Source organism: Pituophis catenifer, unplaced genomic scaffold (assembly GCF_029215685.1).
Source record: "Pituophis catenifer annectens isolate HBS135680 unplaced genomic scaffold, rPitCat1.0.hap2 SCAF_2, whole genome shotgun sequence".
Lineage (NCBI taxonomy): Eukaryota > Metazoa > Chordata > Lepidosauria > Squamata > Colubridae > Pituophis > Pituophis catenifer.
The window spans coordinates 113,016,644-113,043,818 of record NW_027256882.1 but is presented as its reverse complement, the minus strand read 5'-3'; the positions used below and the strand labels follow the sequence as shown (position 1 = coordinate 113,043,818).

The window sequence follows — 27,175 nt, the reverse complement described above, 5'->3', positions numbered from 1 at the left end:
AATAACATACCTGTTTGGAGTGAATTTGCTTGTGTCTCTCTATGTGTAAGTCACACTGCTTATTTAACATATGTAGAGTACATCATACAAAATGTCGGCTTGGATGAATCACAAGTCAGAATTAAGATTGCTCAGAGAAATATCAACAATCTCAGATATGCACACAATATCACTTTAATAGCAGAAAGTGAAAAGGAACTGATGAGGATGAAAAAGAAGGATGCAAAAGTTGGCTTGAAACTGAACATTAAAAAAGCTAAGTTCAAGGCTTCCCATCTCATCACTTCCTGACAAATAGAAGGGGAAGAAATGGAAGCAGTGACAAATTTTATGGGGGGGGGGGGGCTAATATCACTGCAGACAGCGACTGCAACCATGAAATTAAAAGACACCTGCTCCTTGGGAGAAAAACTATGGCAACATATTAAAAAGCAGAGACATCCCCTTGATGACAAAGGTACATATATTTAAAGGTATATATATTTAAAGCTATGGTTTAATATATATATGTAATATATGACTGTGAAAGGTGGACCATAAGGAACTGAAGAATTGATGCTTTCAAATTGTGGTGCTGGAGAAGACTTTTCACTGCAAGGAGATCAAATCTATCAAACCTAAAGGAAATCAATCCTGTTCTTGGGAAAGACAGATACTGATGCTGAAACTCAAATACTTTGGCCACCAAATCAGAAGAAATGATTCATTGGAAAAGACCCAAGATGTTGGGAAAGATTGAAGGCAAAAGGAGAAAGTGACAGCAGAGGATGAGATGGTTAGGTAGTGACATCAACGCAATGAACATGAATTTGGGCAAATTTTGGGAGACAGTGTAGGACAGGGAGGCCTGGCATGCTATGGTCCATGGGGTCACAAAGTCAGACATGATTTAGAGAAAAAACAGCAACTGTGTATGTAAAGAATAAAAAGAGATATCCTATTTCAATCCTTACTTGAAGAAATATAATCATTTTACATATTTTCTCAATTGCTGATTGATATTTACTGGTATTTTCTTTCATATTTTAAAATGCTTTACACACTGGTTAAATATTAAATAGCTTTAATAAAACAACAATGTTCTTCAAATAGTTGTGATCAAAACAGCAAGCACTGCACAATTTATTCAAGTGAAATAAGGCTCCTTTTTTGCTATGAAGATTTGTGTGGCAGAACAGAAGCAAAATAAAAATAAAATCACGTATTAATGATAAGTAATGGTATAATTATCTGTTCTAATGCTTTAATTAACCAAGCTTGAAAACAAGGTTTTTCAAAAATGAAAATCTAAGCTTCAAAAAAAAGAAAAAAAAAACCCACAATAGATGGTTTTCAGGTTTTGTTCTTTTCTTTAAATTAAGAAATCTTTCTGACAGGTTAATAAATGTTAATCAATTCTGAAAGATATATATTTCCTGGAAGGCATCAATAAGACACTAGTTTCTCTCTAAATTATTTTTAAATAAAAGTCTCTAAAACATAATCAAATTAAATGGGGGATGGTGCCTAGTGGTTATCAAGGCAACTGCTGCTCAGAACAGTAATTCCTATGGATGTCAAAGACTGACTCAGGAATTAAATTTTTCCAGTTGTTTTATTTTTCTTGTTTTTAAATGCTTAACTGTATTCAGTACATCCAATTTTTCTTTGGATAATTTATCTACATCTTTAAAAACCTTCATTGTTCTCTCTTATGTCTGTGTAGTCAGGAATTATTTTTATACAGGCAGCAGAGGTCAAAGTGAAAACTCTAATCCACTGGTTCTCAACTTTTTGTTCACCCTTAAATACCTTTTGTGACCAAGGAACCCCAAGATTTAAAACATAATATTTTTTCAAGCCTTCACAGAACTTCTGTGATGACATTGCGGTCTCGCAGAGCTCTGAGGACCAGAAGTTAAGAACCACTGCTCTAATCCTAATAACACTATGGGAACTTTATTAAAGGATTTCACCTTAAGAACATTGTGCAGCACATTCAATCAAATCAATCAATTCTTCAAAAGGAGTTTAGCATATACCTTCAGTGATTAAAATCTTTTTGGCTAAGATCCAAGTCCAGCTACTTTTTGGAGTCCTAAAAGTAGGAGCTGGGCCCCTACAGATCATTCCTTCTTGGAAAGAGTTCAATTTAAATTTTTGAGACCCATTTCTTTAATCCCCTTGTTGCACTTCAAACTTGGTCCTTCACTATGAAACTGGCCTACTGCTGTCTGGATTTTCATCTTCTCCTATTGTCTTAAGATATCTTTTTTTTCAGCTGGCTTGACCCCTTTAATTATGATTGAGAGCTTTCAGTATCCCTGGTGCCAAGCAATACATGCCAAACTACAACTCTATGGCTTTTCTATTACCACTATTACCACTTTGATGGGTTATGAATGCACACAAGCTGATGTCAAACAGCAGGCCATAGATTTAGAACTTCAAGCAGACTTTCCAGTTCTACCAAGAAACACCTTCTTGAGCCATTCTGCACATCTTCTCCAACCAGCTAACTACCCACATAATGATCCCAAAATTTAGAAGTGCTTTATCCTTTCAATAGCCATTACTAAAGGAAGATACCAAAAGGGCCCCTTTGAACAGAGATTTTGCCCTGACAAAAAGCTTAACAAGAATTTAAATGGTTTAATTTAAATTTGAGATAATAGGATGATGGAGCAGGAGGAGAGGGAGAGGAGGAGGAGACAAAAATGGATAAAATATATGGATGGAGAATATCCATATTGAAGAACAATATTTCAATATCAAATTAAGGATTAACAATGTCAGAATACTATGTAAGAGCAAAAAATATAAAATTGATTTGTTTCATGAGGGATGAAGGTAATGAATATTTTTATAAAATATTGGAAACCCTTTATGAGCTTTTTGCTGAAACTAGAAAAGACTATCACTGGTTTTTGGATGGCGGATTGAAATGGAAAGAAGTGATATATGTAAAGTAATTTCAAAGGGGGAGGAGGGATGTCACATTTGCTGGTACTTGATGTAAAGAAGATTGGAAGTCACTCTAAATATTTTTGTTCTTTTTTTATTTATTTTCTGAATTTTCTTTTCTCTATATTTCTTTTTTCCATTCTTTCTCTTTAAATAATTTCATTTTGTATTAGCTTTTATTACTGTTAAAAATCTTCAATTAAAAACCATTTTAAAAATAGAATTGTAAATGCTAGACATTTGCAGACCAGCTACATATATTCCAATCCCAAATACACTGCAAACATCAGAAGTTTGATATGACACTAACAGCCAGGCATGAGCGGGAAGCAGAATGTTCTTTATCATACTGTTGACATTCAGTGTTGTTTTTATCTTTTTATTTCACTTTTTGTGAACCTCTTTGAAGCAAAGAGATTGACGCTAACATATGCAAGGACTCACCTCAGTTGCCTGTCCCTGCATACGGCAACCATCACCAGTAGGTTTCCCAAGATAGCCATAAGAATAACTGCTGAAATAAAAGTGAGCAGTGTAATCTTCTCTGCCACACCAAATCCTTCAGTTGAGCTGTAAAGAAAAGGTACAGATGTAAACCCTCAAGAATATATATAGGCAGTGCCAAATTGGTTTGGTTATTCTGAGTCTCTGTACATAATTTAGCTTCTTCGTCTGCAGAAACCACACTAATTTCCAACAACTAATGGTTGTAAATAAACATAATTTACAAGGAAACTGGTCTACTTACAGGGTAAGTAGAAAAGTAAGAAAAACAAACATTACATGTAAGGTGACCAATCCCTAACACCACTCCTATTTTGTAGTTCAAAACTTCAGGACACATTTTACAGACTCTTTTTGTAATTAATTTTTCAACCTATATTTAGAATTGTTCTTCAATTAATTAATTAATTACCCAGAAATTTAATTTATATATCTTGGTTTTATTAAAACAGGTGGTTCAGACATGCAATTTTTTGAAAAAAATATAGAACTGACAGTACCTATATGATGATGTTATCTAGGCTGGAAAATTACTGTAAAATAATTTCCTACTTAGTTTGCACCCAGAATCCTCTAAGTCAATCCCTACATCAATCAGAGCAAGCACACTAACCATAAATAAAATCTCTTTTTTTTTTTCATCCATTTCTTGTGGTGCTGGGAAAACTAGCAAGAAGCTGATAATAGGAGATTATACAAAAAAAAAAAAAAAGGTTGTATCCTAGTCAAGGCTGTCATCCAACATGTTAGATAAGATTCCAAAACAAATCCCTCAAATCAGTCCAATTGTTTCAACAATTCAATGTTTTACAGGAACTCTCTTCAAACCCAGAGAGATATACAGCAAACCTTTGTGATTACCATACCTACATAAGCATTTTCCAGGAATAAGCACTAGCCTATAATGGGAATATTGGTCTCAGGCAGACTCTGGGCATTCATATTTATGGTTACATTAGAACAACTACAAATTTGCATGTAAGAGAAATGCTATTCCATCCCATACAGGTTGAGCTCCTCATTTTGCTCAACTGATCACATGAACCTGTTTTTGTCTGTTTGTTTGTTTTTTGGATTACGCTTCAATATTGTTCCCCAAGATTTCCATAGCTTTCTTGAAATGTGACAGAAAAATGGGAGTCCCCATAGCAGTATATTTATGTGACACAGCCGTGTTGTAGTTGTGGGATGTGAACATTTGGTTGAAGTCAGGAAAATAGAAATCTTTGAAGCAAGAGATTCAATTTGACAGTCTTGGATCCCTTATAGCCAAGGCAGAATGTAATTCAAACTACACTTGTCTTTTCCATCATAACAACAGTCTTCAATGTTCAACAGTCTTTTTGCTTGTATAAGCAAAAAGAAAAAATGGCACCTGTTGTGTAAAGGAAGTCACCTTGCCATGAAAGAATGTCCAGAGAGAAAGAACCTGAATTCTGGGAAAGTAGATGCAATTCCTAATTGTATTAATTACTGAATCTTTAAGTAAGAAGAAACTGGAACATATTAAACCATAATTGAGTAGGCATTAATGAATTATTATAGACAATGTTGAATCAGATAAAAATGTTAATTATGGCCTGTTATAATTCTGAGATGAACAATTATAAAGTACTTCAATTAATATCTGAATTCAACCATTATTAAGTGATCATACTCTTTGGGATGGAATAACCTTCACCTCTCCTTCATAAAATATTGGATTCTTACAAGTGTTCTGTCATCCGTTCATAAACTGATAATGACAAACTTACACAGTAGCAATTCATTGAACCTTATTTTAATATTCTATATTTGGTTGTCAAAATGAAAACTTTTTTTCACTGTTAGAGTAAAGGAATTTAAACAGTTCATTTTGCAATGTGGTACATTATTTCTACTATTTCCTTTCTAATACAAAATTTATATAAGATGTGTTTACATAAGTTTTCAGCAGCAACTCAACTCATACCAGCTAATTCTTTATGCAAGCCTGCATTGTAATAGATTATATTCCAGAAAGGAGCTTAGGGTCCACAAGTTATATTTTAAATCAATTTCCTAAGAGTTTAAAATGCAAGCAAAATCCTACCCTACATAAGCACAAGTGGAGCATATTTGAAAATATTATCTTTGAATCGGGGAGATCCAGATTTAATTGTCCACACAGCTACAAAGGGCACTGAACAATCATATGAATTTAAAGTATAGTACATGGGTTTTCTATAATTTAGATTGTTTAAATTGTACATATTATTAGGTTATGCATGTAAGAACTTTACACATAATTTACTAAAAAAAAAAATCATGAAAAGAGTGGGCATGTGCTCATGATGGTATCATGGAAATTGGTTAGCTTCATTTGGCTGCTTTTATTTTCTTACTTGAACAGTTTGTGATATGTTCCAGAGTCAGCCCCAGTCATGACTTTGCTGTGATAATTGAGTTCTTCCCCTTCTCTGTACCAATAAAAAAAAGCAAATTGATTTCTATCCACTCCATCTGGTAATGTCCATGTAGATAGATGCTGTTTGCCTGTTGGAAGAATTTATTATCTATTTATTTATTTACTGCATTGGGGGGGGCTGTCTGACTCCTAGATGAGTCTGAATGGTTTACATTCAAGGACAGGAACCAATAAAACAGGAAAAAAAGCATATACGTCCAGAAAAAAACACAATTTAGCAAGAAATCAGTAACTCTCATGAACTGCTATCCTAATCTTAGGCCTGGGAGCAAAGCCAGATCTTCAAAATCGTCTGAACTAACTGAAGGGGTGAATCTTAAGGAGGGGTATTATTCCAGGGGGCAGACACTGCAAAATCATTGGGTTGACAGAAACTGATAAGCCATTCTCATTTCTGTTTTTTAAGTCATACAACTGAACTATGTTTTTTTTCCTTTTCATGACAATTTTTGGCATTCCAAACTGCAACTCCAAGCGACATACTGTAAGTTGTTTGAATGTTCTGCTGAGTTCAGACTGCACTAAACCATAAAACTCATTAACCTGGTAAACATAAATTTGGATGAATATCACAGTAAAGGGGTTCTCCACAAAATCATTTGGCATTGACTATTCTGTGTCCCAGTATTGGTCTTTTTGTAGACTTCCTGACTATGTAAACAACATCATTCGTTCTTTGTTCTTTATGTCCTAAGTAGTAAACAATTTGATATTTTAACTGAAAAATCTGATGTGCAAATCCTATTCATTTCAATTTTGTGATGTGTAAAATGTCAACATGTAGTTGACATATTTCAGCTTACATTGTCTTGAGCTTTCCTTTGTTCATGTTTCTTACATTCCATGGTCCCACTGTAATTCTACCTTGGCAGCTTCAGGTTTTCTTTTTCTACATGGCAACATCAGCAACTTGACTTTCCAAAGATTTTTATTCTAGCTTTATTATAAATATCATTAGTACTCCAGATGATCCTCAGCATTTCTTCAGTAACATGTTGAGTGACTTCTGACCTTAGGGGTCCATCATTTGACATTATATCATCCATCATGGTAACATTTTTTCCCATATGGTCGTCTTGGTAGTATATAGAAATGGTTTACTGTTATTTTCTCCCATATACCATGAAATGATCCTTTTGTCATGATTAACCAAATAATCACGAACACCCAGCATCTTCCTATGTTGCTGCTGCCAACGTCAATGGCTGCTTGCTTTAGCTGGGCATTTGGTATAATTTTCATGTCTTGGATGACTCTGCCAGGGGCATATACTCTTTTCATTCTTCACTAATTTCCACATGTGTAAACTCCCATGAAGAGGTTGCATAGGAAGTACTTCAGGACTTTGGTCTACTTTAATAATTTAATTTACTAAATTTAATAATTTAATAATAAAACGCTGAGCTTGTTGAAAGGTCGGCAGTTCAGCAGTTAAAATCCCTAGTGCCGCATAACGGAGTGAGCTCCCGTTATTTGTCCCAGCTTCTGCCAACCTAGCAGTTCGAAAGCATGTAAAAAATGCAAGTAGAAAAATAGGGACCACCTTTGGTGGGAAGGTAACAGTGTTCCGTGCACCTTTGGCATTTAATCATGCCAGCCACATGATCACAGAGATGTCTTCGGACAGCTCTGGCTCTTTGGCTAGAGAGATGAACACTGCCCCCCAGAGTCAGGAACGACTAGCACATATGTGCAAGGGGAACCTTTACTTTTACCTTTATTCATAAGTCTCCTCTATTAATAGATGGAAAGCTTGGACAGTCTTCCAATATTTGAAGGGCTGCCACAAGGAAGAGGGGGCCAACCTATTTACCAAAGCACCTGTAGGCAGGACAAGAAACAATGGATGGAAATTAACCAGGGAGAGAAACAATCTTGAACTAAGGAGAAAATTCCTAACAGTGAAAACAATTAACCAGTGGAACAAATTGCCTTCAGAAGTTGTGGGTACCCCATCACTGGAGACTTTTAACAAGAGACTGGTCAGCCATTTATCAAAAATAGTATAAATCTCCTGAGAGAACAGGATTGGACTAGATGACCTCCAAGGTCCCTTCCAACTCTGTTACTGCTTTACGATTAGGTTACACCTAACCCTTGTCATTACTAGTCCCACTACCATTGTATTCAGCATAACAATTATTATTATTTTTTAATTTGATTTATATGCCGCCCTTCTCCGGAAACTCAGGGTGGCTTACAATGCGTTAAGCAATAGTCTTCATACTTTTGTATATTTATACAAAGTCAGCTTATTGCCCCCACAAACTGGGTCCTCAATTTACCTACCTTAGAAAGGATGGAAGGCTGAGTCAACCTTGAGCCTGGTGAGATTCGAACTTACAGTAATTGCAGACAGCTGGTGTTAATCACAATGCTATCAGTCTGCTGAGTCACCAGGCCCTTTCTAAATTTCCTGGAAGAAAATTTATGGAAGAATTCCTCTCACAATTTTGCATTATGTATAAGTAGTGCTCTTAATTCTGTGCTGAGTCTCTACAATCAGAAAAGGCTTTCCAGTTCAGATGTTATACATGGTAAAAGTGCAGAGGAGAATGGCTTTAAAGACAGGGATTCATGCATGGCTCCTTTCCATATGGTTACTTTACTCATGTAAGTAGCACATCAATACTGCTTATGGAACTTTTTGGATCAACAAGTTCAACAAGAGGTAAGCTCAAAGTTCTTAAAAGAGATTTTCAGAAAAAATACAAGCATTGTTTTTCTTTCAATTGTAATCAGGTGAAGTTTTGTGAGATATTATCTGCCACTGATAGTATTTCACTTTTCAGAAACAGCTGAAGGGTTTTAACCCTCTAATATAACAGGGGTATTTAGTAAAAAGACTATCTTCTTCATTCGGTGCACATATATTAGATTGTGGATTGTGGTTAGAATGTGGCATAATGGTTAGAATGCAGTATTGCAGAGTAATTCTGCTGACTGTCAGCTGACTGCAATTTGGCAGTTCGATGCTGACCGGCTGAAGGTTGACCCAACCTTCCATCCTTCTGAGGTCAGTAAAATGAGGACCCAGATTAAACCGCTTAGAGAAGGCTGTAAAGCACTATGGGGCGGTATATACGACTAAGTGATATTTCTATCCTGAATCTCAACTCACAGGCCTTTCCGTTCAATCTGCCTTTCTGTTAACAACTTAATCTACTATCCTCCATCTATTTGTGTCTTGTAATCCATAGAATAAATTACGACAAAGTAATATGAGTATTTTATCCAAGAGAGATTTCAGCTTCCATGGGTAAAACAGTAGCAGAACTTCAAATAAAATGACAAATGGCTGCATCCAGGGAAATAGTACTCTTAATTAGGCAGTTCTGTCCCACTGAGCATACTTTAACTCAACTAAAAATGCAATTATGGCTTCAGCAAGTAATACACAAGAGACTGTCAGGCTGTCTGCTATAATCTGAACGGTTTCTAGTCTTTGCTATAATTAGTTTCAATGCCTGCCCCAGACTTTGGGTCACTGCATTTCGGTCAGTTCATGAAACAAGTTGGTTTGATTCTGCAGTGATCAAAGTATCTTGAGCCAAGTATAACTAAGTAATCACAGTTTGGCTCTCTAGTCCTCTCTCTTCCTCTTTTTACATCAGTGATTTTCATAATTACACTTATAAAATTCCATATAGTTCTACATAATATCACATTTTTTAAAAAAAACTTCCACTTCCAAGGACTCAGATTTAAGAGACATCTTTTAGGAGTCTGAGAAAAAGTTCTAAAATATTTTTAAAAAAATATCCCTGCTCTAAAAACAATGACATGATTGATAATTTGATTGCTTTAAATTTTAATTACATTTCTTAATTCTATGCTTTTAAACTTGATTTCTTATTTTATGCTGTTACTAGAAGTTGTCCTGATCACTCTTTTCAGACAGAAGAAATGAATACAAATTCAATAAATACTAATTTGGGGGAAATGTCCATCTTTGGTGAAGAATTTGGTAGAATAATGATGATAGCTGCCTACCTTATTCAAGATAATTCTAGGAGGCTCACAATAATATTAAATAAAAACAGAATAAATAAAAAATTAAAAAAGAGATTTCCTGCCTGGAGGTGAGAAACAATAAAGGGAACTGCTTAGAAGAAATTCAATGTGTGTCCCAAAGGTGCTTTTTCAAGCAGCAACTGGACTTTCTGGTTTTTCTTTTCTTTGAAGACATTTCACTTTTTCAGCTTCCTGGATGAAATGTCTTCAAAGAAAAGAAAAATCAGAAAGTCCAGTTGCCTCTTGAAAAAGCACCTTTAGGACAACTATGACCTGGATGATTGAGAATCTCCATAAACTCAATATGTCTTTTTTAGTTTTTGGAACTGGACAGTGAGCTCACTTTATTCTAACCAAAAGTATGGGTGAGGAGCTTTCTGCTCTACTGACTTTTTGGAACAGCTTTCCATTGTGTGTGTGTGGGGGGGGGCTGTTCCAAAGAGTCAGGGTGGCAACAACAACAAAAAGGGAATGTCTCCAAGGTCCTTGCAGATGATACCTTTAAGGAAGGGCCTGGAACATGTCTACCTAATCTGACTTGATGGGATGGGCATATGCCCTCAGGGACAGGTATCATCACAGATAACCTTGCCCCATGTCATTTAGTTGATAACCAGCACCTTGAATTGCACTAGGAAAGAAACCAGGAGTCAGTACAGCTTGTGCAGCAGTGGCTGAAAATGGGCAAGCCAAGTACCCAGAACAACTTGGACCTTCATGTAGGATGGATGGATTATTTTGAAGCCACATGGAAACTCAATTTTTAGATTATTAGATTTTTTTAAAAATCTAACTATTAATTTCCATTGGGTTTGGTGCTATGACACGAATCTCATAATAATATCCTAAGAAACAAGAACACAGAAGCACAAAGTTAGAACATATCTGATAGGAGTTAGGTCAAACTAAGACTATAAAATAACTTTCCTTTTTTGGAAATATCTAACATTCTCTTTCCCCATTGTTCTCTACCGTTCTGGACAGGCTGATGCACAAGTTGGGAAAGGAGTATACTTGCTGACCTACATTGAGGGGAAAATGCATTTCACTAAATCATTCATCTTCCCAACATATTGTGCAAATTTTGAAGCCACTAATACATAGATGGGAGACCTTCAAGGTATCCTAGGGCTGTAGATTAGAGTGTGAGACTTTATTCATAGTCTTAGCATGAGGTACCTAAAACACTCTGGTTGTGACGGAAATGAAATATTTTTTTTAAAATTTGATTTATATGCCGCCCTTCTCTGGAGACTCAGGGCGGCTTACAATGCGTTAAGCAATAGCCTTCATACTTTTGTATATTTACAAAGTCAGCTTATTGCCCCCACAAACTGGATCCTCAATTTACCTACCTTAGAAAGGATGGAAGGCTGAGTCAACCTTGAGCCTGGTGAGATTCGAACTTATAGTAATTGCAGACAGCTGGTGTTAATCACAATGCTATCAGTCTGCTGAGCCACCAGGCTCATCCATATTTCTCATGTTTCCTTTAAAAGAAAATCAGTTCACCGTATGCAGATTTATGAAACTGTGAAAGAATGTAGATCATTAAGTGCAGGCATGGAAGCCTCCATTAAAGTTCAGGGACAGCAGTTTAATTTCCCAATACCAAGTGAGTTTCAGGTTTAATTTCCTCTCTGTCTGAATGGCCATTTCTGGCAGCCATGATTTATTTTTAAGTTCTTTATAATAACTGCATGTGCAACTCTACAGTATTGAATATTCCAAATAAATAAAATAGTCTACAATTATTTGTTGATCTAAACTACACCATGGAGGTATTAAGAGACAAATAGGCCTAAAATTATAGATTTCATGTCTGCTTCGTTAGATTTCTTAACACACAGTAGGTAAAGATACTTTATAGGAGTGTGATGTCCTAGTTTTCAATATATGTACTGACTATGCTGAATTTATTTTTTAAAAAGTCAGCCAAAGCAGGCAAGGTGCAGCCATTTGAGTGGGGACAACATACAGTATAATATTTCCATCTAATCTGGGTTAGTGTTAGTTGTCATCCATCCCCAAACTGGCCCTAGATATCTGCCACCTTGGCAAAGGAATAAAGCTACACCATTTTCATACACTGGTGTATATTACCAAATACTTCAATATTATTTTTCTCAGTGATTTCTGGCAGTTAAGGAAAAACATACAAGACTTAAACCCAAAGCATTTTAAATATTAATGGCCAAAGTTGCAGCCAACACCTCACTATGGGTCTTTTATTTCCAAAGGAGAACTATTAGATGTTAGAACTATTATAACATCCCAGCATACTCTGGAAGTATACAATGGTCAGCAAGACCCACTAAGAGATTCACATGAACTCATGCTTCTTCTTCTTCTTCTTCTTCTTCTTCTTCTTCTTCTTCTTCTTCTTCTTCTTCTTCTTCTTCTTCTTCTTCTTCTTCTTCTTCTTCTTCTTCTTCTTCTTCTTCTTCTTCTCCTCCTCCTCCTCCTTCTCCTTCTCCTTCTCCTTCTCCTTCTTCTTCCATATCTGTCATTGGATGTTGGTGATCATGTTGACAATCCTATTTTTATCAACAGCCGCACTAAAAAGTGCTGTTGAGTTTTGTCCAAACCAGTCCCTTGGATTTTGAAGCCGTGATGTTCTTCTGCCTGGACCTTGTTTGCCTTCAATCTTTCCTTGGAGGATTAAGTGAAGTATGCCATATTTTTCTGGGTGTCATATCACATGTCCAAAATAGTCTAACTTTTGCTTTTTTATGCTTTTGATTATTTCCCTTGCCTTTCCCAGGTGGCTTGTCACCTCCTCATTTCTGATTTTGTCAACCCAATTTATATGTAATAGCCACCTGTAAATCCACATTTCAAATGCTTCTAGTCTCTTCAAGTGGCTTTTTGTCAGAGACCAACTCTCCACTCCGTAGAGCAGGATAGAAAAGATGTAGCATCTGACAAGCCTGATTTTCAATCTTAGGCTTATGTTTCAATTTTAGGCTTATGCTCCCTTTACCTATTCCTTATCATATGTCATCTATCAGGCTACAATTTCTTTGTATTATGCAGAAGAGAGAATGAAAGGAGGCAATCTAGAATATCCCTCTGTCTACCACTTTCTATACTCTCTATCCTTCAGTCATTGAAACGAACAGGGAAGTTGCCTTTTGCAACTAGAATTTATCTAGATATTTCTAAGGAAATTTTGTTGCTTGAGATTTTTGCACCAGTTAACACATATTGTGTTTCCCCGAAAATAAGACCCCGTCTTATATTTTTTTGAACCCTGAAATAAGCGCTTGGCCTTATTGCCATGCCCTCAAAAGCCTGATTGGGATTATTATCAGGGGATGTCTTATTTTGGGGGAAACAGGGTAGCTTGAATGGGCAAAATAGTATATAAATTGATCTGTTGATTGCTCTTTCTCTTTATTTCTCTGAGTTTGGCGTGCCACCCAGACCCCATGACTGCATATTTCCACATCTAGCACATGATACGTAAGTCATCCTACTTATAATCGTTTTCTTAATGGCAGAACCTGAAAGGCACTAAGGCTATATAAGTCAGCTTATTTTTATATGCATAAGATGCAATTTCATTTCGGCATAAAAGACAAATTTGTACTCAATAAGGTGTCTAGGTACAACTGAAGGGACAATGCAGAAACTTTAAATTTTAAAAGATTCTATCTAGAGACAAGTTCCAAAGAGAAAAACAAAATCAGAATGAAATAGTAAAAGCCAAAGAAAGCAGAAAATACCAAAAACAAAACAAAGTTTGAAAAAGAAAATGTACTTAGTATTCATATTTTTTATAGAAAACATATTTCAGTTCAAAAACAGAGGAGGATACACAAATCTTTGCTTTATATTAAAATCTAAATCTAGTTCCTGAAAAGGTCTGTATTACAGGGCAATGATATTGCATAAGGTTTTTTTATCAGTTAATTGCTTGCTTGGAGCATTGTGAGAAAGTCAGGTACTATTAGAGCTATGACATAGTTCTCATTAATCTTCTTCCAATACCAAAAAATAAGCAACTAGACAAATGTAGATGCCAAATGGATAAAATTATTTTGAGTTTCCATGAAATCAAGATGTTTTTTGAAAGCTTATTACTTTATCTGGATATCATCTTTCTGCCCCCTTCTCTCTCAATATGTCAGTAAAGTTGTAGAGTATTTTAAAATAAATAATTAACACTCAGTTTCAGCATTTGACACACTGTATTTTGGGAATCTAAGGACTGATAATGGAGTTATTGTATTGATGCAAAGGTTTTTTCTTTAAAAAATAGCTATTTTTTTTAGTTGGAGAGGGGTTATTTTACCTTTCACTGTGAGAACAGAAGAAGCTGTTAAAAACAAAGGAATGAACAAGAAGAGCAAATGCTTCAGACAGCATTGCTGAAAAGTGTGGGCGTTTTTGAAGAGCCATTATAAATTAGCTAACGTGTGACAGACAGGGCTTGAGGAATCTAACTGAGTGTGTAACAACTTCTTTATTGATTTCTCTTTCCCTTCTTCTCTCACAAATCATCATGCTGCTTTCTGTTCCCCCTCTTCTTCTTTCATTTCTCAGTGCAGCTAATCATTAAGGAAATCTAGAAGTACAGCAATCCAAAAAATATTCTAGAATTCTTCAGTAGATATCATTTGTCTTCTTTTACTGTCTTCTCCAGCTAGAGATTGATAACCATCAATGATATTTGTTGTTTTGATTGCCCAGAACAAAAATATTGTATTTTTATATATCACATTTTTAATCAAAGTATTGTGCCATGTAAAATCAATTACTAAAAATGAGGCAGAAAGCGAGGTAGAGAAAAACAAGAGCCCAGAACTGCAAGGGAATTTGTAAACCAGCTATTTTTGGAGCCTATAATATTGTAGCTACAACTGTCCATGGATATTTTTTTTACTGTCATCAGTGTTTGTGTTCAGCTGATTCTATTATTTTTAGATTCATTTAACTAAACATAATAAAATGGAGGTCATATAAAGCTGTGAAGCAAAATGCCAGCCTCCAGCATTATTCCTATATGCAACAATACTTCTGGGCTTTACACCTTTATCCATTTTACCTTAATGGGTAAAAAACATTTGGTATTGCAACTCAGTACTTCGTTTAGAAGTATCCTTCTCTGCCCAGAACATAGACAAAGTGAGATGGCAGGATTTAAGTGGTGAAGAACTTACTTAAATAATTACAATGAGAGACAAGCCCATAAATTCCCAAATCTATTCTACTGTTTAAGAATTCTTATTGTTAAAAAGTTTTTCTTCCCTTCATTTTTAAATATCCTTTTAAAATGGGGTACTTCTAATTGAAAAGAATATTCCCAATGAGATCTGGCCATAACAAACTGGAGTATAATTATTGTTATGATGACTATTCATGATTGAAGTACTATGTTTCTGTGTACTGGACTATACCCAAAGGCAACTGGACTTTTTTTTCCTTGAAAATATTTCACTCCTCATCCAAGAAGCTTCTTCAGTTCAGAAATTGAAACGTCTTCAAGGAAAAACAAAGTTCAGTTGCCTTTTGAAAAAAGCACCTTTGGGACAACCATGATCCGGATGACTGAGAATCTCCATAGACATTCTTGCTATACCTTTTCATCTTCCACATATAAAATTTTCATTAGAAGTTAGATCCTTGGTTAACATCAACAACAAATAAAATCTCCACATTTTGACAGTCTAAGAAAAATTCTCTCCATCTTGTATCAAATCCTAGATTTTTTTCATTTAATTTATCATCGCTCCTCATTTTTTACCAACTTTTTTTTTTTTAACCTAGAAAGAATTTTCTGGATTCATAGAGCATTCCTTAGTTTCTTAGCATTTGAATGAAACACGATAATGAAACTTCTTCTAATATACATCCTACTATTTCTATTTATACTAAATAGAATTTTGCATTCCCTTCTTGAATATTAAATTTGTCTGACAATTACTTCACATTCCTGTAATATTATTAGGAAACTTACTTGGTGTTCATTCCTGCATATGAGAAACAGTATTCAACAAGGAGTTGCTTCCGCAACCACCCAAACTCTATAATAAGCATAACAACAACAAAAGTGAGTCTGAGTCATATTTTAAGGTAGATCCACTGGAACACGATATAAACCTTTGACTATGAAATTAATAACCTGCCTTTAAAACTGACTAAGTGACCCTAGCCATTCCTTTTTCTTTAGTCAATAGCAACAGCACTTAGCACTTAGACTTATGTACAGCTTCTATAGCCCTCTCTAAACTGTTTACAGAGTCAGCATATTGTCCCCAACAATCTGTGTTCTCATTTTACCGACCTCGGAAGGGTGGAAGGCTGAGTTAACCTTGAGCCTGATGAGATTCAAACTGCCAAACTGATAGCAGTACTGAAGTAGCCTGCAGTACTGCATTCTAACCACTGTACCACCACAGCACAGTCAAACTCACTTTTGCAACTACTGTGAGAATGAAAAAATACATAAATATACAAAGGACATTGCAACATATAGCCAATTGTACTTAATTGGCATGTGAGGAACAATTCCAGAAATATGTGTAAGTTTATTTAAGAAGTTGTGGGTTTTTAAAGAAACATTTCCCAATATATAACCAAATCCACCCAATTATGCAATATGTATAAAACTCTGTCAACAAACAATGTATTTCAGATAGTTAGTAATGTTAAGCGACAGTGCCACAATATTATTGAACTGGTAACTGCTTATTGTTGAATTTCCCTGTCAGTTTCTAAGATAAGCACTATATTTATCAGGATGCCTTCCCAAACAACTCCACCAACACTTAATTAATCAAACTGCACAACAGTTTGTCTCTAGTGATTGCAAGTTAATAGCAAACTTATGTACAACTATTAAGAGAACAAGAAAGACACCAGTAAAAGCCATCATCTGAAGACTTCCACTTCATATTATATAGCTTTGATTCTTTTAACTTTTATGAAAAAAACAAGCAAAACTAGCAATCATACACCAGAAAGCACTATTAAATAATTGACAATGAAATATGCTGAAGGAGAGAGATTTTAGAGATTCATTTTTATGTCCATACAATAAGCCTAGAGAGACAGTTTAGTATAGTGGTTCAGGCATCATGCTAGAAAATAAGAGACCATAAGTTTTAGTCTCACCTTAGGCACAAAACCAGCTGGATAATCTTGGGCTAGCCACTTTTTCTCTGACCTAGGAAGAAGGCAATGACAAACCACTTCTGAAAAACCTTGCCAAGAAAAGTGCTGGGATTTGTCTAGGCAGTCTCCAAGAATTAGATGCAATTGAACAGAAGAAAAAAATAATAAGACTATTTGAGCTGAATATACACAAATGCACTGTGTATAGATTAATGGGATACTAAATTGCAGACTAGAATGATTTACTTTAAAGTTTAAAATACAGCTATGAACACTGTACTGTTAAATGCTACTTTTCTTATAAGATTCAGATTTCATATAATCTACATTTTTGAAAGCCCAAATAAGATATTTTTTTAAAAAAAATCAACATTACCTAAGTGAAGACTGAAGAGCATAAAAACAGAAGAAAACTTAGACAATATAAGGCGATAATGTATAACAAACAACCAAAGGAGTATTCTGCCATCACTATACAATATGTATACCTTTTTATATGCACCATGATGTCTCATACATACATACGAAAGAGATGGCACTTAGAGCTAATACTCGAATGCTTTACAAAGTAAGGAAATTGATTGTACTGTTGTGGAAATGATCTTGAAAGACAGGAAGAAAAGCTGCAGCCTCACAGAGGTTAGATAAGAGGCAATGGATCAGCTTTCAGAATTGCAAGATTGCTGCCAGCTCTCCAAAGTAGTCCAGACAAAAAGCACACCCAGGAGTATTCGCTACAAGTCTGAAAATACATCTCTGCTCTGTCACCTTTACAGTAAATACACCTGTACAGTACACCTTTACACCTTTAAGAAACTAGAAAGTTCCTTCTGCAAGCTCAGCCACCTCTCATCTGACCATTGCCTAGGCCAGTGATTGCGAACCTTTTCAACACTGAGCGCTCAAACTGGAACATGCGTGCCTGTGTGTGCATGAACGTGCACCGGATGGTGAGAAACCTGAAGACCAGCTGGCTGCCACATGCATGTCTGGTTTTTTGGGCATTTTTTTGGGCATTTGTAGGCTGTTTTTTGGGCCATTTTTCAGGAAGTTTTCAGGCTGTTTCAGGAAGTTTCAGGCCATTTTTTCAGGCCATTTTCAGGCTGTTTTTCGGCTGTTTCTGGTCCGAAAAACGGCCTATTTCTTTGCTGTTTGGGGGCCATTTTCAGGCTGTTTTTTGGACCATTTTCAGACTGTTTTTTGGACCATTTTCCGGCCATATTTAGGCCATTTTTCGGGTGTTTTGGGGGCATTTTTCATAAACCAGAAGAGCAGCACATGTACTCACAGAGAGGGCTCTGTGTGCCACTTCTGGCACACGTGCCATAGGTTCGCAATCTTGGGCCTAGGCTGTGGCTTTTCCTGCTGTCTCCTAAGGTCACTCCTTATATATTAACATTGACTGACTGATTGATTGATTGGTTTTATGCCATCTTAGCAACCATGTATGATAGTTTATTTTTTTTCTCTTCAGCCTGGTCCTTCAGGTCTTCCAGTGATGAACCCATTGCTATAGGAATTGGTCCATTCACCTGGCTGAAGGTTGTCCTCTTCTCTTTCCTTCTACATTTCCTACCATTGTAGGCTTCTCAAGAAAGCTAAGTCTTTGTATAATGTGTCCAAAATTAGGTAATTTGAGTTTGTTGATTTGTGCCTTGAATGAGAACTCTGACCTTATTTTGTCTATAATCCATTTGCCTGCTTTTTTTAAAAGGTATAAGGGAGTTTATACCAACCTCATTGTACATACATTGTGCACTGACAATAAAGATTTGAATTGAATTCCCTAAAATCCTAGACAACCAATGCCCCAAAGTAGCAACATTTTTCTATCCTGCTTCTTCAAAGCCTAACTTTCACAGGGGGAAAAAAGTCTGTATGATTCTGATCTTAATGGTCATGGACAGGTCACAGCATCTGAATATCTTTTCCAAAGAAGAAGGAAATTCTACCTGAATGACAAAATTTCTTCCTGTTCTTAACATTTCCTAAGTAGAAAAGTTCTATCTTGGCATTTTTATATATTTTTATATTGTTCAGAACAACTGTTGTGTAATTCTTATGATTAACCTGAATGTCAGGCAGAGTCACGCTATCTTAAACTTGTGGGTTACATTTTAAACACCCATAAAATCATCATGGAGAGAAAGATAGGATTATGTGATAACACTCTTTTCTAATGTAAATATTATAAACTGAATGTGGGAATTTAACATAAAGATATGAAATCAGCATATATCACACTCTTGCCAAATTTTCCATTAGCAATAGTTAGAAGTGAGAACTACTTTTGTTCCCCATAATTCAAATATGAAACTTCATCCAGAAAATATTAAACTGGCTGCCAGTTTCTTTGTTTGTCACACACCCAGGCTGTGAATGAGAAAACTACACAGAACAGATTTCTTACAAGGCAAGTTGACACACAGACAATCTGACTGTTATTTGCTCTAGCAATCGCTTTTGCATATGATTTGTCTAAACTTTACATAGCTGCCACACATAAAATTCTGTTTTTTGGAAAGATTTCTGTTGTGGTCAGATACCATCCTAAAACTTGACATGGATGACTTAAGAGAAAATAAAATAAAATCACTTTTCTTTTCTTTAGAGAAAACAAGAACAAGCAGCAGAATTCATTTAGCTCAGTTGTGTACCTGACAGCCAGGTTTGTTATTCCAAATATATATACAGTAGATGAATAGATTAAGTGTAAGTATTTCTTTGTCACATGGAAAGTAAACTGCATGTCTGGGGTCCTTGTAAGAAGGGCAAAGAGGCCAGCAAAAAAAATCCATACTGATGGAAAATTGGACATACCACCGAGAGGTTTCTCCTGGTGTTAAGAAGCAGGTCATTAGCTTGGAGCTGCTCATGCTTAAACAGTTGCTACTGTTTCAGAATTTGGACATCTTTAAATTCCTGTGCTCCACTTCTTTAAGGAAAGCTACTAAATCATTAATTAAAAAAAGAAAAGCAAGCAGTTCCCTTTGCAAAATTTTGTCCTGGGGTGCTCTTGATCTATAATTCTTCAAACCCGCAGATGATACCTGTAGGTTGCATATAGTCTTTGAAGATTTCAGTGCATTAGTCAATGCAATAGCCAAGTTTTGCTATCCTTCCTATGTGGTCCCCAGTCACAATGCAATTATAGTAAAACAGGCAAACACTGTGTTTTCCAGTGGGAATACCAGCACAGCAAGCGTCAAAGTGACAAGAAGATGATTTATAAAAACAATAACATTTAATGCTTCATAAACTGTATACCAATTCTCTCACTAAACATAAGGTAGAGGATGAGAGTCAGATGTGGATATAAGTATGTGGTCAGATTCATGCTCAGGGAATAATCTGGACAACAGACTCAGATTCCATATTTGGGACTCAATTACAATCCAATTACAATCCAGCCTTTGAAATATCACAGCAGATCAATCAGGCTAGTCTAACTAATTTGATAAAAACATTAAAAGCCCAGAGACCATTTTGTGTCAGCACTTCAGGGTAGTCTAGAAAGGAAATCAAAGCCATGAGTACTAACACTACCTTTATTGTAAGATCACAATAACAGAAACTTGCAAGTCTGGAAGCATTTTCCCTTACGCCTGCCTTTACTTTCCAGAGGAGTATGGAGTACCCTTTCTGAGATATTTTCTCTACCCTCCATGCCTTGTATGGACTGAGATTTATTTTTTCAGACTGTTGCAGGGGTGAAATCCAGCAGGTTCTGACAGGTTCTTGAGAACCAGTAGCGGAAATTTTGACCAGTTCAAAGAAACAGTAGCGGAAATTTTGAGTAGTTTGGAGAACTGGCAAATACCATCTCTGGCTGGCCCCAGAGTGGGGTGGGAATGAAGATTTTGCAATATCCTTCCCCTGTCACGCCACCAAGCCACACCCACCAAGCCACACCCACAGAACCTTGAGAGCCTTGGTAGTACAGTGGTTTAATGCGCCCTGTAATTAACACAGCTGCCTGCAATTTCTGCAGGTTCGAATCTTACCAGGCTCAAGGTTGACTCAGCCTTCCATCCTTTCTAAGGTAGGTTAAATGAGGACCCAGTTTGTGGGGGCAATAAGCTGACTTTGTATAAATATACAAAAGTATGAAGGCTATTGCTTAACGCATTGTAAGCCGCCCTGAGTCTCCGGAGAAGGGCGACATATAAATCAAATTAAAAAAAAAAAAGAACCGGTAGTTAAAAAGTTCTGATTTCACCACTGAACTGTTATTGTCCAGAGCTTCAAATGCCGCATTTAAATAGGCATTCAAGAAACTGAGCATCCTATTTCTAACAATCACTGCTGAGAACTGCTCTTGCTCCAAGATATAGTTTTCTGTTCTTGTTTGGCTAATTTTCAGAAATATCCTGCTTCTGGTTCTAAAATGCCAGTAAGCCATCAAGCCTATCAGCCACTGTTAGACCTGACTTCCATCAATTTATTCAACTCTTTTAAAAGCCTATACAACATGTAGTACAGTAACACATATAATTCTGTCATCATACAACAGTTATAGTTTATATAAAGAGAGCTGGCAGTTTAATTGAAAGGGCCTTCTAGGACACTAGGCCTTGACTGCCAACTGCATTACTTGAGAGATGACTGGGGAGGATCATAATGTTTTCCAGATAAATCCTTGCCTTAGAAAGCAATTAGAGGTCTGGAAGCAGACATGCTGCAAAGTGTCTCCATGCGTGCAATCACCCACCAAGTGACATTTTTTTGGCAGACATGCTGCAAAGTGTCTCCACATCTGCAATCACCCACTATTCAACTTTCCCCCAGAGAAATGGGAAAAAAATTTAACCTACATATTGGACAGCTCACAAGAACAAAACACAAATAAACAATTTAAAGCAGCTGTATTCCAAACAGTCCCCCTTTTCTATCTTTGGAGGCAGTTGGATCTTGTGGTTAAACATCAGACTAGAAACTGGGAGATTGAGAGTTCTAGTCGTGCCTTATGCACAAAGCCATCTAGGTGACCTTGGGCCAGTCGCTTTCTCTCAGCCCTAGGGAACTGGTAGTGGCAAGTATTTGGGTAGTCTTCTGAAAAAGCTCCCCAAGAAAACTGCAAGGCCTAGTCCAGGTAGTTACCGGTCATCAAAAACTGACTTGGGTATACACACACAATTCCTTCTCCATGTGACTTCTATCCATTTCAATACTACTGCTGACTCTTGTCAACCTATTTATAGAAACATGCACATTGACTAATTCATAAATAAAGTAGTTTCCATTTTGGATTTGGGGCGGAAGGTAGCTCAGCTGATTTTCAAGCCATGTCAGTATGAATTGTTAATAAAGTTCATCAAATTTTTAACCATGTTTCTTTTCAGTCACCTTTTTTTGATAGCAAAAAAACAAAAAAAAAATACTATATGCTTTCTTAGATAGTGGAACAACCTATTTATTGTTTTTCTTAGTCTTTTTTTAATAATTTATCAAAACTAAATCATCTCTAAGATAAAACATTGAAAAATCCATAATATTTCACACCAATGCTAGATGTAAGTACTAGCGTGGTAAACAGATTTTCAATCCTTTCCCAATAATTCCTTAATCAAAAATGTCTGATTTTTTTTCCTGCTTTCCTACCTTTTTTTTTTTTTTTTTGCATACTCAACTGAATTTGCAAAAAGTATGCTACCTTTATTATTGATATTTCTTGGTCCACTATTGCCATGCCAGCAATAGTGTTAATCTAGGAGTGTTTTTGTCCAATGTGCTTCATTCTCTTCTTTGAATACCATGATTCAGAATAATTCAGTGTTATCCACAAGGCTGGCTAAGAATGATAATAGACACAAAGTGTTTTGTTTATCTAGTAAAGTAACCTAGCCCTGTTTAACAAGGCAGATTTATCACAATAATAAATGAAAAATAAACCATAAGGCAAAACAATGTGTTTCAATCTTTTCAGTGAAGCTTATTCTGAGTTATGTATAGATCTGTAATCTAAACAGAAATGTTAATTAGTTGAATATCTTTAATTACAATCCTTCTTCTCAATCCTAGAACTGACATCTCCAAAATGGTCCAAATTTAAAAGTGTTTCTTCCTTTCAGATATTTACCTAAATGTTGATTACTGAATTACCTGTTCCTCAGTGAAACAGAACCTGCATTTAGTCATATTCAGATCAATTTTTTTTAATAATGCTTAGTTGAGGGAAAATTAAAAATATGTAATAAACGTTTATGTGGAAAACATCTATCATGTTTGAAAGTAGAATCCAACCTAATCTAGCCCAGATCATAGTGTAAGAAGTCCAAATGAGATCTGGAACAAAATGTCTATGGAGATTTTCAATCATCTAGGTTCTGGTTGTCCCCAAGATAACTGAAGAAGCTTCTTAGATGAGAAGTGAAATGTCTTCAAGAAAAAACAAAGTCCAGTTGCCTTTGAAAAAAAGCAACATTGGGTCATTTGGAACAAAAGAATTAACTACAGCCTAACTCCTGTACAATAGATGTGATCCATTCTCTTAGAACCAGGATTTTCAATATCTGTTTCCAGGCTTTGGTTATCATGTCTAGGTCACTCAGGAATAACTTTTTAACATGTGTATCAACATGGACCATCTTAGAAGATGTGGGATAATGGAACTGAACTGCCTTTGCAATTCATTAAAAACAATTCAAAATATAGAATGTGCTAATAACCATATTTTTATTTACTTTATACCTAGGCTTCAGTATGTTGCTTATCCATTTATCCTTATTTATTACCTGCAAAAAATAATTTTTGATACAAGCATTAGAAATATATATATTTCTCTTTTTATGGCAAAAGAATTTATCTAAAAGAATAAACAGAAAGAAGGACTTTCTTTGCTTACCTTTATGCACAGGAGAATAAGGAAGAAATGTATGTTGGGATATTTAGATGATAGGCATGTTCAAATGTCAGGCTTTAAATAGAGAGTCAACCAACATAGCTCCTTCAGAATTAGTTCTATCTTAAGCCCAACTAGAACTTTTATAATTGAATTTTCTATTAGACAAACTTTCTAAACTGATTTCAAGAATACTGTATGGTGCACAACACTGTAGCTCAACCTGGAGGTTACTAATATATCAATCACTGTCAAGTTACCTCAGTTTAGAAAAGGGCACAGCTGGTGCACCAGATAAACCTGCTAAATTCATTACTATAAGAAATGAAGCAGCTATTATGGAAATGAAAGAGCAGAAAGGAATAAAAGAGTTAATCTGCCAGTAATTAAACTAGTATATAATAGACCTCTTTCTAACCAGATAAAGGGAAGCATTAACAGCCAAAGATTGAATCTGTTTGTTGCTCCAAAATAAAAATAAAGGTCCAATGTCATTGCTTAGAAGATCTCAAAAATTTAGCTATAATTCAACATGATTGCTTTTCATCAAAAGAAAATGTATAAACAATATTACCCTTCAGTTTTTCTCCTTTGAAGATATATCTCAAGCAACAGAACTCTTTTGTTTTACAGAAATCTCTCTCTTCCCCATCAGACACAACCTTTCTACTTTTTATATTACTTATGATTTTGAAAATTATAATGATGTATATAAAAAAGGACACATATCTGTAATGTATACTACTTTTATGTGAATGTTGCCAGGCAACAACAGGCCCCCATACTAATTTTCATGATGGACAAGATTTTGAATTTAGGGAGAAAAATAATAGTTTAAGCAAACAGATAAGATTGTACAGCTAGAATTGTACAGCTAGTCTGAATAACATTCTACAAGTAGGTTGGTATGAGTGGAGTTCATGCCAATAATGCTGCATCAAATATGAAATATTATGTGTAACATTGGCTAAGAAGGGACCAAATATGGCAGCAGGAAGATAAAAAGGCAGAATTAGAAAATCATAGATCAGCCTTCAAATAAAGCGGGTGGCACAACCTAGTTAACCTTGACAACTCTTGAAAAAAATTAAGTTTTATTTTAATATATTTTTATATAGCATACTTAGAAACTGCTCATATTGGATCTGGCTAATACTTGGATGGGAATTCACTTAAAAATCCCAAAGATGTAGATTTGGATTGGGAAGAAGATGATGCCATTCCTATTTCATTGACAAGAAAACAAGGTAGATATATTCTATGTAATCACATCATCAAGAGATGAGCTCAATTATTAGGTAGCAATTCCTAAGTAGATTGATTGCTGCAATGTCACACAGTGTTATGTAAAAAATAGTGTGATGAAAATTTTCAAACATTGTGAGGTAATTTAAGTATATTGTTTAAATTGGTAAAGCAATAATACTGACTATCAGGCATCCTATGTTTTCCCCCTAACAGTCATTGCTAAATTGTAAAAATATAGCATACCAATATATTATGACCTATATAAACCAAATGTTCTTTTGGGGTTTTTTTGTAAACAAATTTTATTAAAAATTTTCTTTCATCATACATATTTTATGAACAGAGTGTTGACCGGGTCACATCTTATACATTTTATATGTATTTATATTCGGGAGAAGGGCAGTATAGAAATTTAATAAAATAAATAAATAAATAAATAAATATTAATCTTTTTAATCTATTCCAATCTTCCCATTTTTTCCATATTCATCTCTTTCATATAGTTCTTTATCACAAATTAATCATTTTTCACCATATCTTTTTATTTCAACTTCTACCATATTGTTCTTTTTTTTCCCCAGTTCATTTTACATATTTCCAATTTCAGCCATAATATTCTTTTTCCATACTTGTCTTCTCTTAATTTCTCTTAATACATAACACATAAACAGTATCACTATCCACCCTTAATTCCTAATCTCTTGCAATAACATCAATTAATAATCTTATTTCTCCATTACAGAATATATTTCTCAAAATCCCCATCCCACTTTTTAACATTTTAACTTTGTGTCTTAATTAAAATTGTCTTCAAAATTAAACCAAATTACCATTTCACATTTCATCTGCTATTCTGTTTTACTATAAACAATATACATCATCATATTTAAATCTTACATTAAAACCCTTTAACTTAATTGACCATCCACAATTAATAATACTAATACAATTCCTTTAAATCTACTAATATTTACCTTATTTCCCTTCCTCCTTTCCACTGATCTTCCCTTCTTTAACCATTTTCTCTTGGTTTCTTCAAAATTCCACTTCTTGATAATTTTGTCCTTTTTTCCCATTCTCTTAACTTCTTTTTCTTTTTATATTTATTATATCTTTTCTTCAGAAATACTTTTTCTCACTTTTAGATATATTATTCGAATAGTTCTCCCATGTTTTCTCCTAATCTATTTCCACTATTTCCCTCTTTACCCTTTGACTGATTCTTTTGGGGGGGATGTTCCCCCCTATCCACTCTTGTTTTGCCACTGTAAATCCCAGTTAAATCATCTAACTGCTTTTTGCATTCAATTCCTTTTCCTTCAATATTATTTTCTTGCTTCTCATTTATGCTCTTTTCTGTCACCTTCTCCCCTATTTCTTGTTTTCTGTGCTCCAGAAAAAATTCTGACTTTTTATTACCTTTTAGTGATTCACGCATATTTTTAAACATCTCAATTAATTCCTCACACATCCAAGACTTCATATTGCAAATTTAAGAAAGTGTTAAAACTTTTAAATTATGTCACATTTAATTAAAATTTAAAATCCATATAGCCTTTTTTAGTTTTCAAATAATGTCCAATTTAAGTATTTATCCAGTCGACTCCAAGTTAAATATTTGTATCTTCCACAGCCATTGAGATTCGAGATCAAGCAATGTTGAAAGACAGATACTCCTTAAAAGTTCTCTCAGTTTCCAAATTATCTTTTAGTGGTCAAGGTCACAGCTGTACTTTCCCTTCTTCCTTCTAGTAAATATTGCAGTACTCTCTTTCAGCCAGCAGGATCTCTCAAATTCACAATATTTTCAAACCAACTAAAAGTCAAAGGTGTCAAAAATATTTGAATCCACATAAAAAATACTTTTCCTTGGGTTCTTTTCTTTTATTATTTTTAGTTTCTCCAAATCCAATTATAGATACAAAAACTTTCTTGGGCTTTAGTATTTTAGCCTCTTCTTTGTTCTTCTCCCTCCATAGAATTTCCTAAGTGCCAATTCAGCTCCGGGACACCTTTTAATCCAATTCAAAATTTTCTTTTACCTGTGAGTTGTTCAATTG

At 35.1% G+C, this 27,175-nt stretch overlaps 1 protein-coding gene across 1 annotated transcript in view; it reads right to left on the bottom strand.

Annotated features, from left to right (window-relative positions):
- HTR4 (5-hydroxytryptamine receptor 4) overlaps positions 1-27,175 on the bottom strand; it is a 162,552-nt gene that overhangs the window by 121,646 nt on the left and 13,731 nt on the right. Inside the window, exon 2 of the mRNA XM_070934398.1 lies at positions 3,388-3,513. Within this exon, the coding sequence (XP_070790499.1) occupies positions 3,388-3,513 (126 nt within the window). The remainder of the gene's footprint in view (positions 1-3,387; positions 3,514-27,175) is intronic.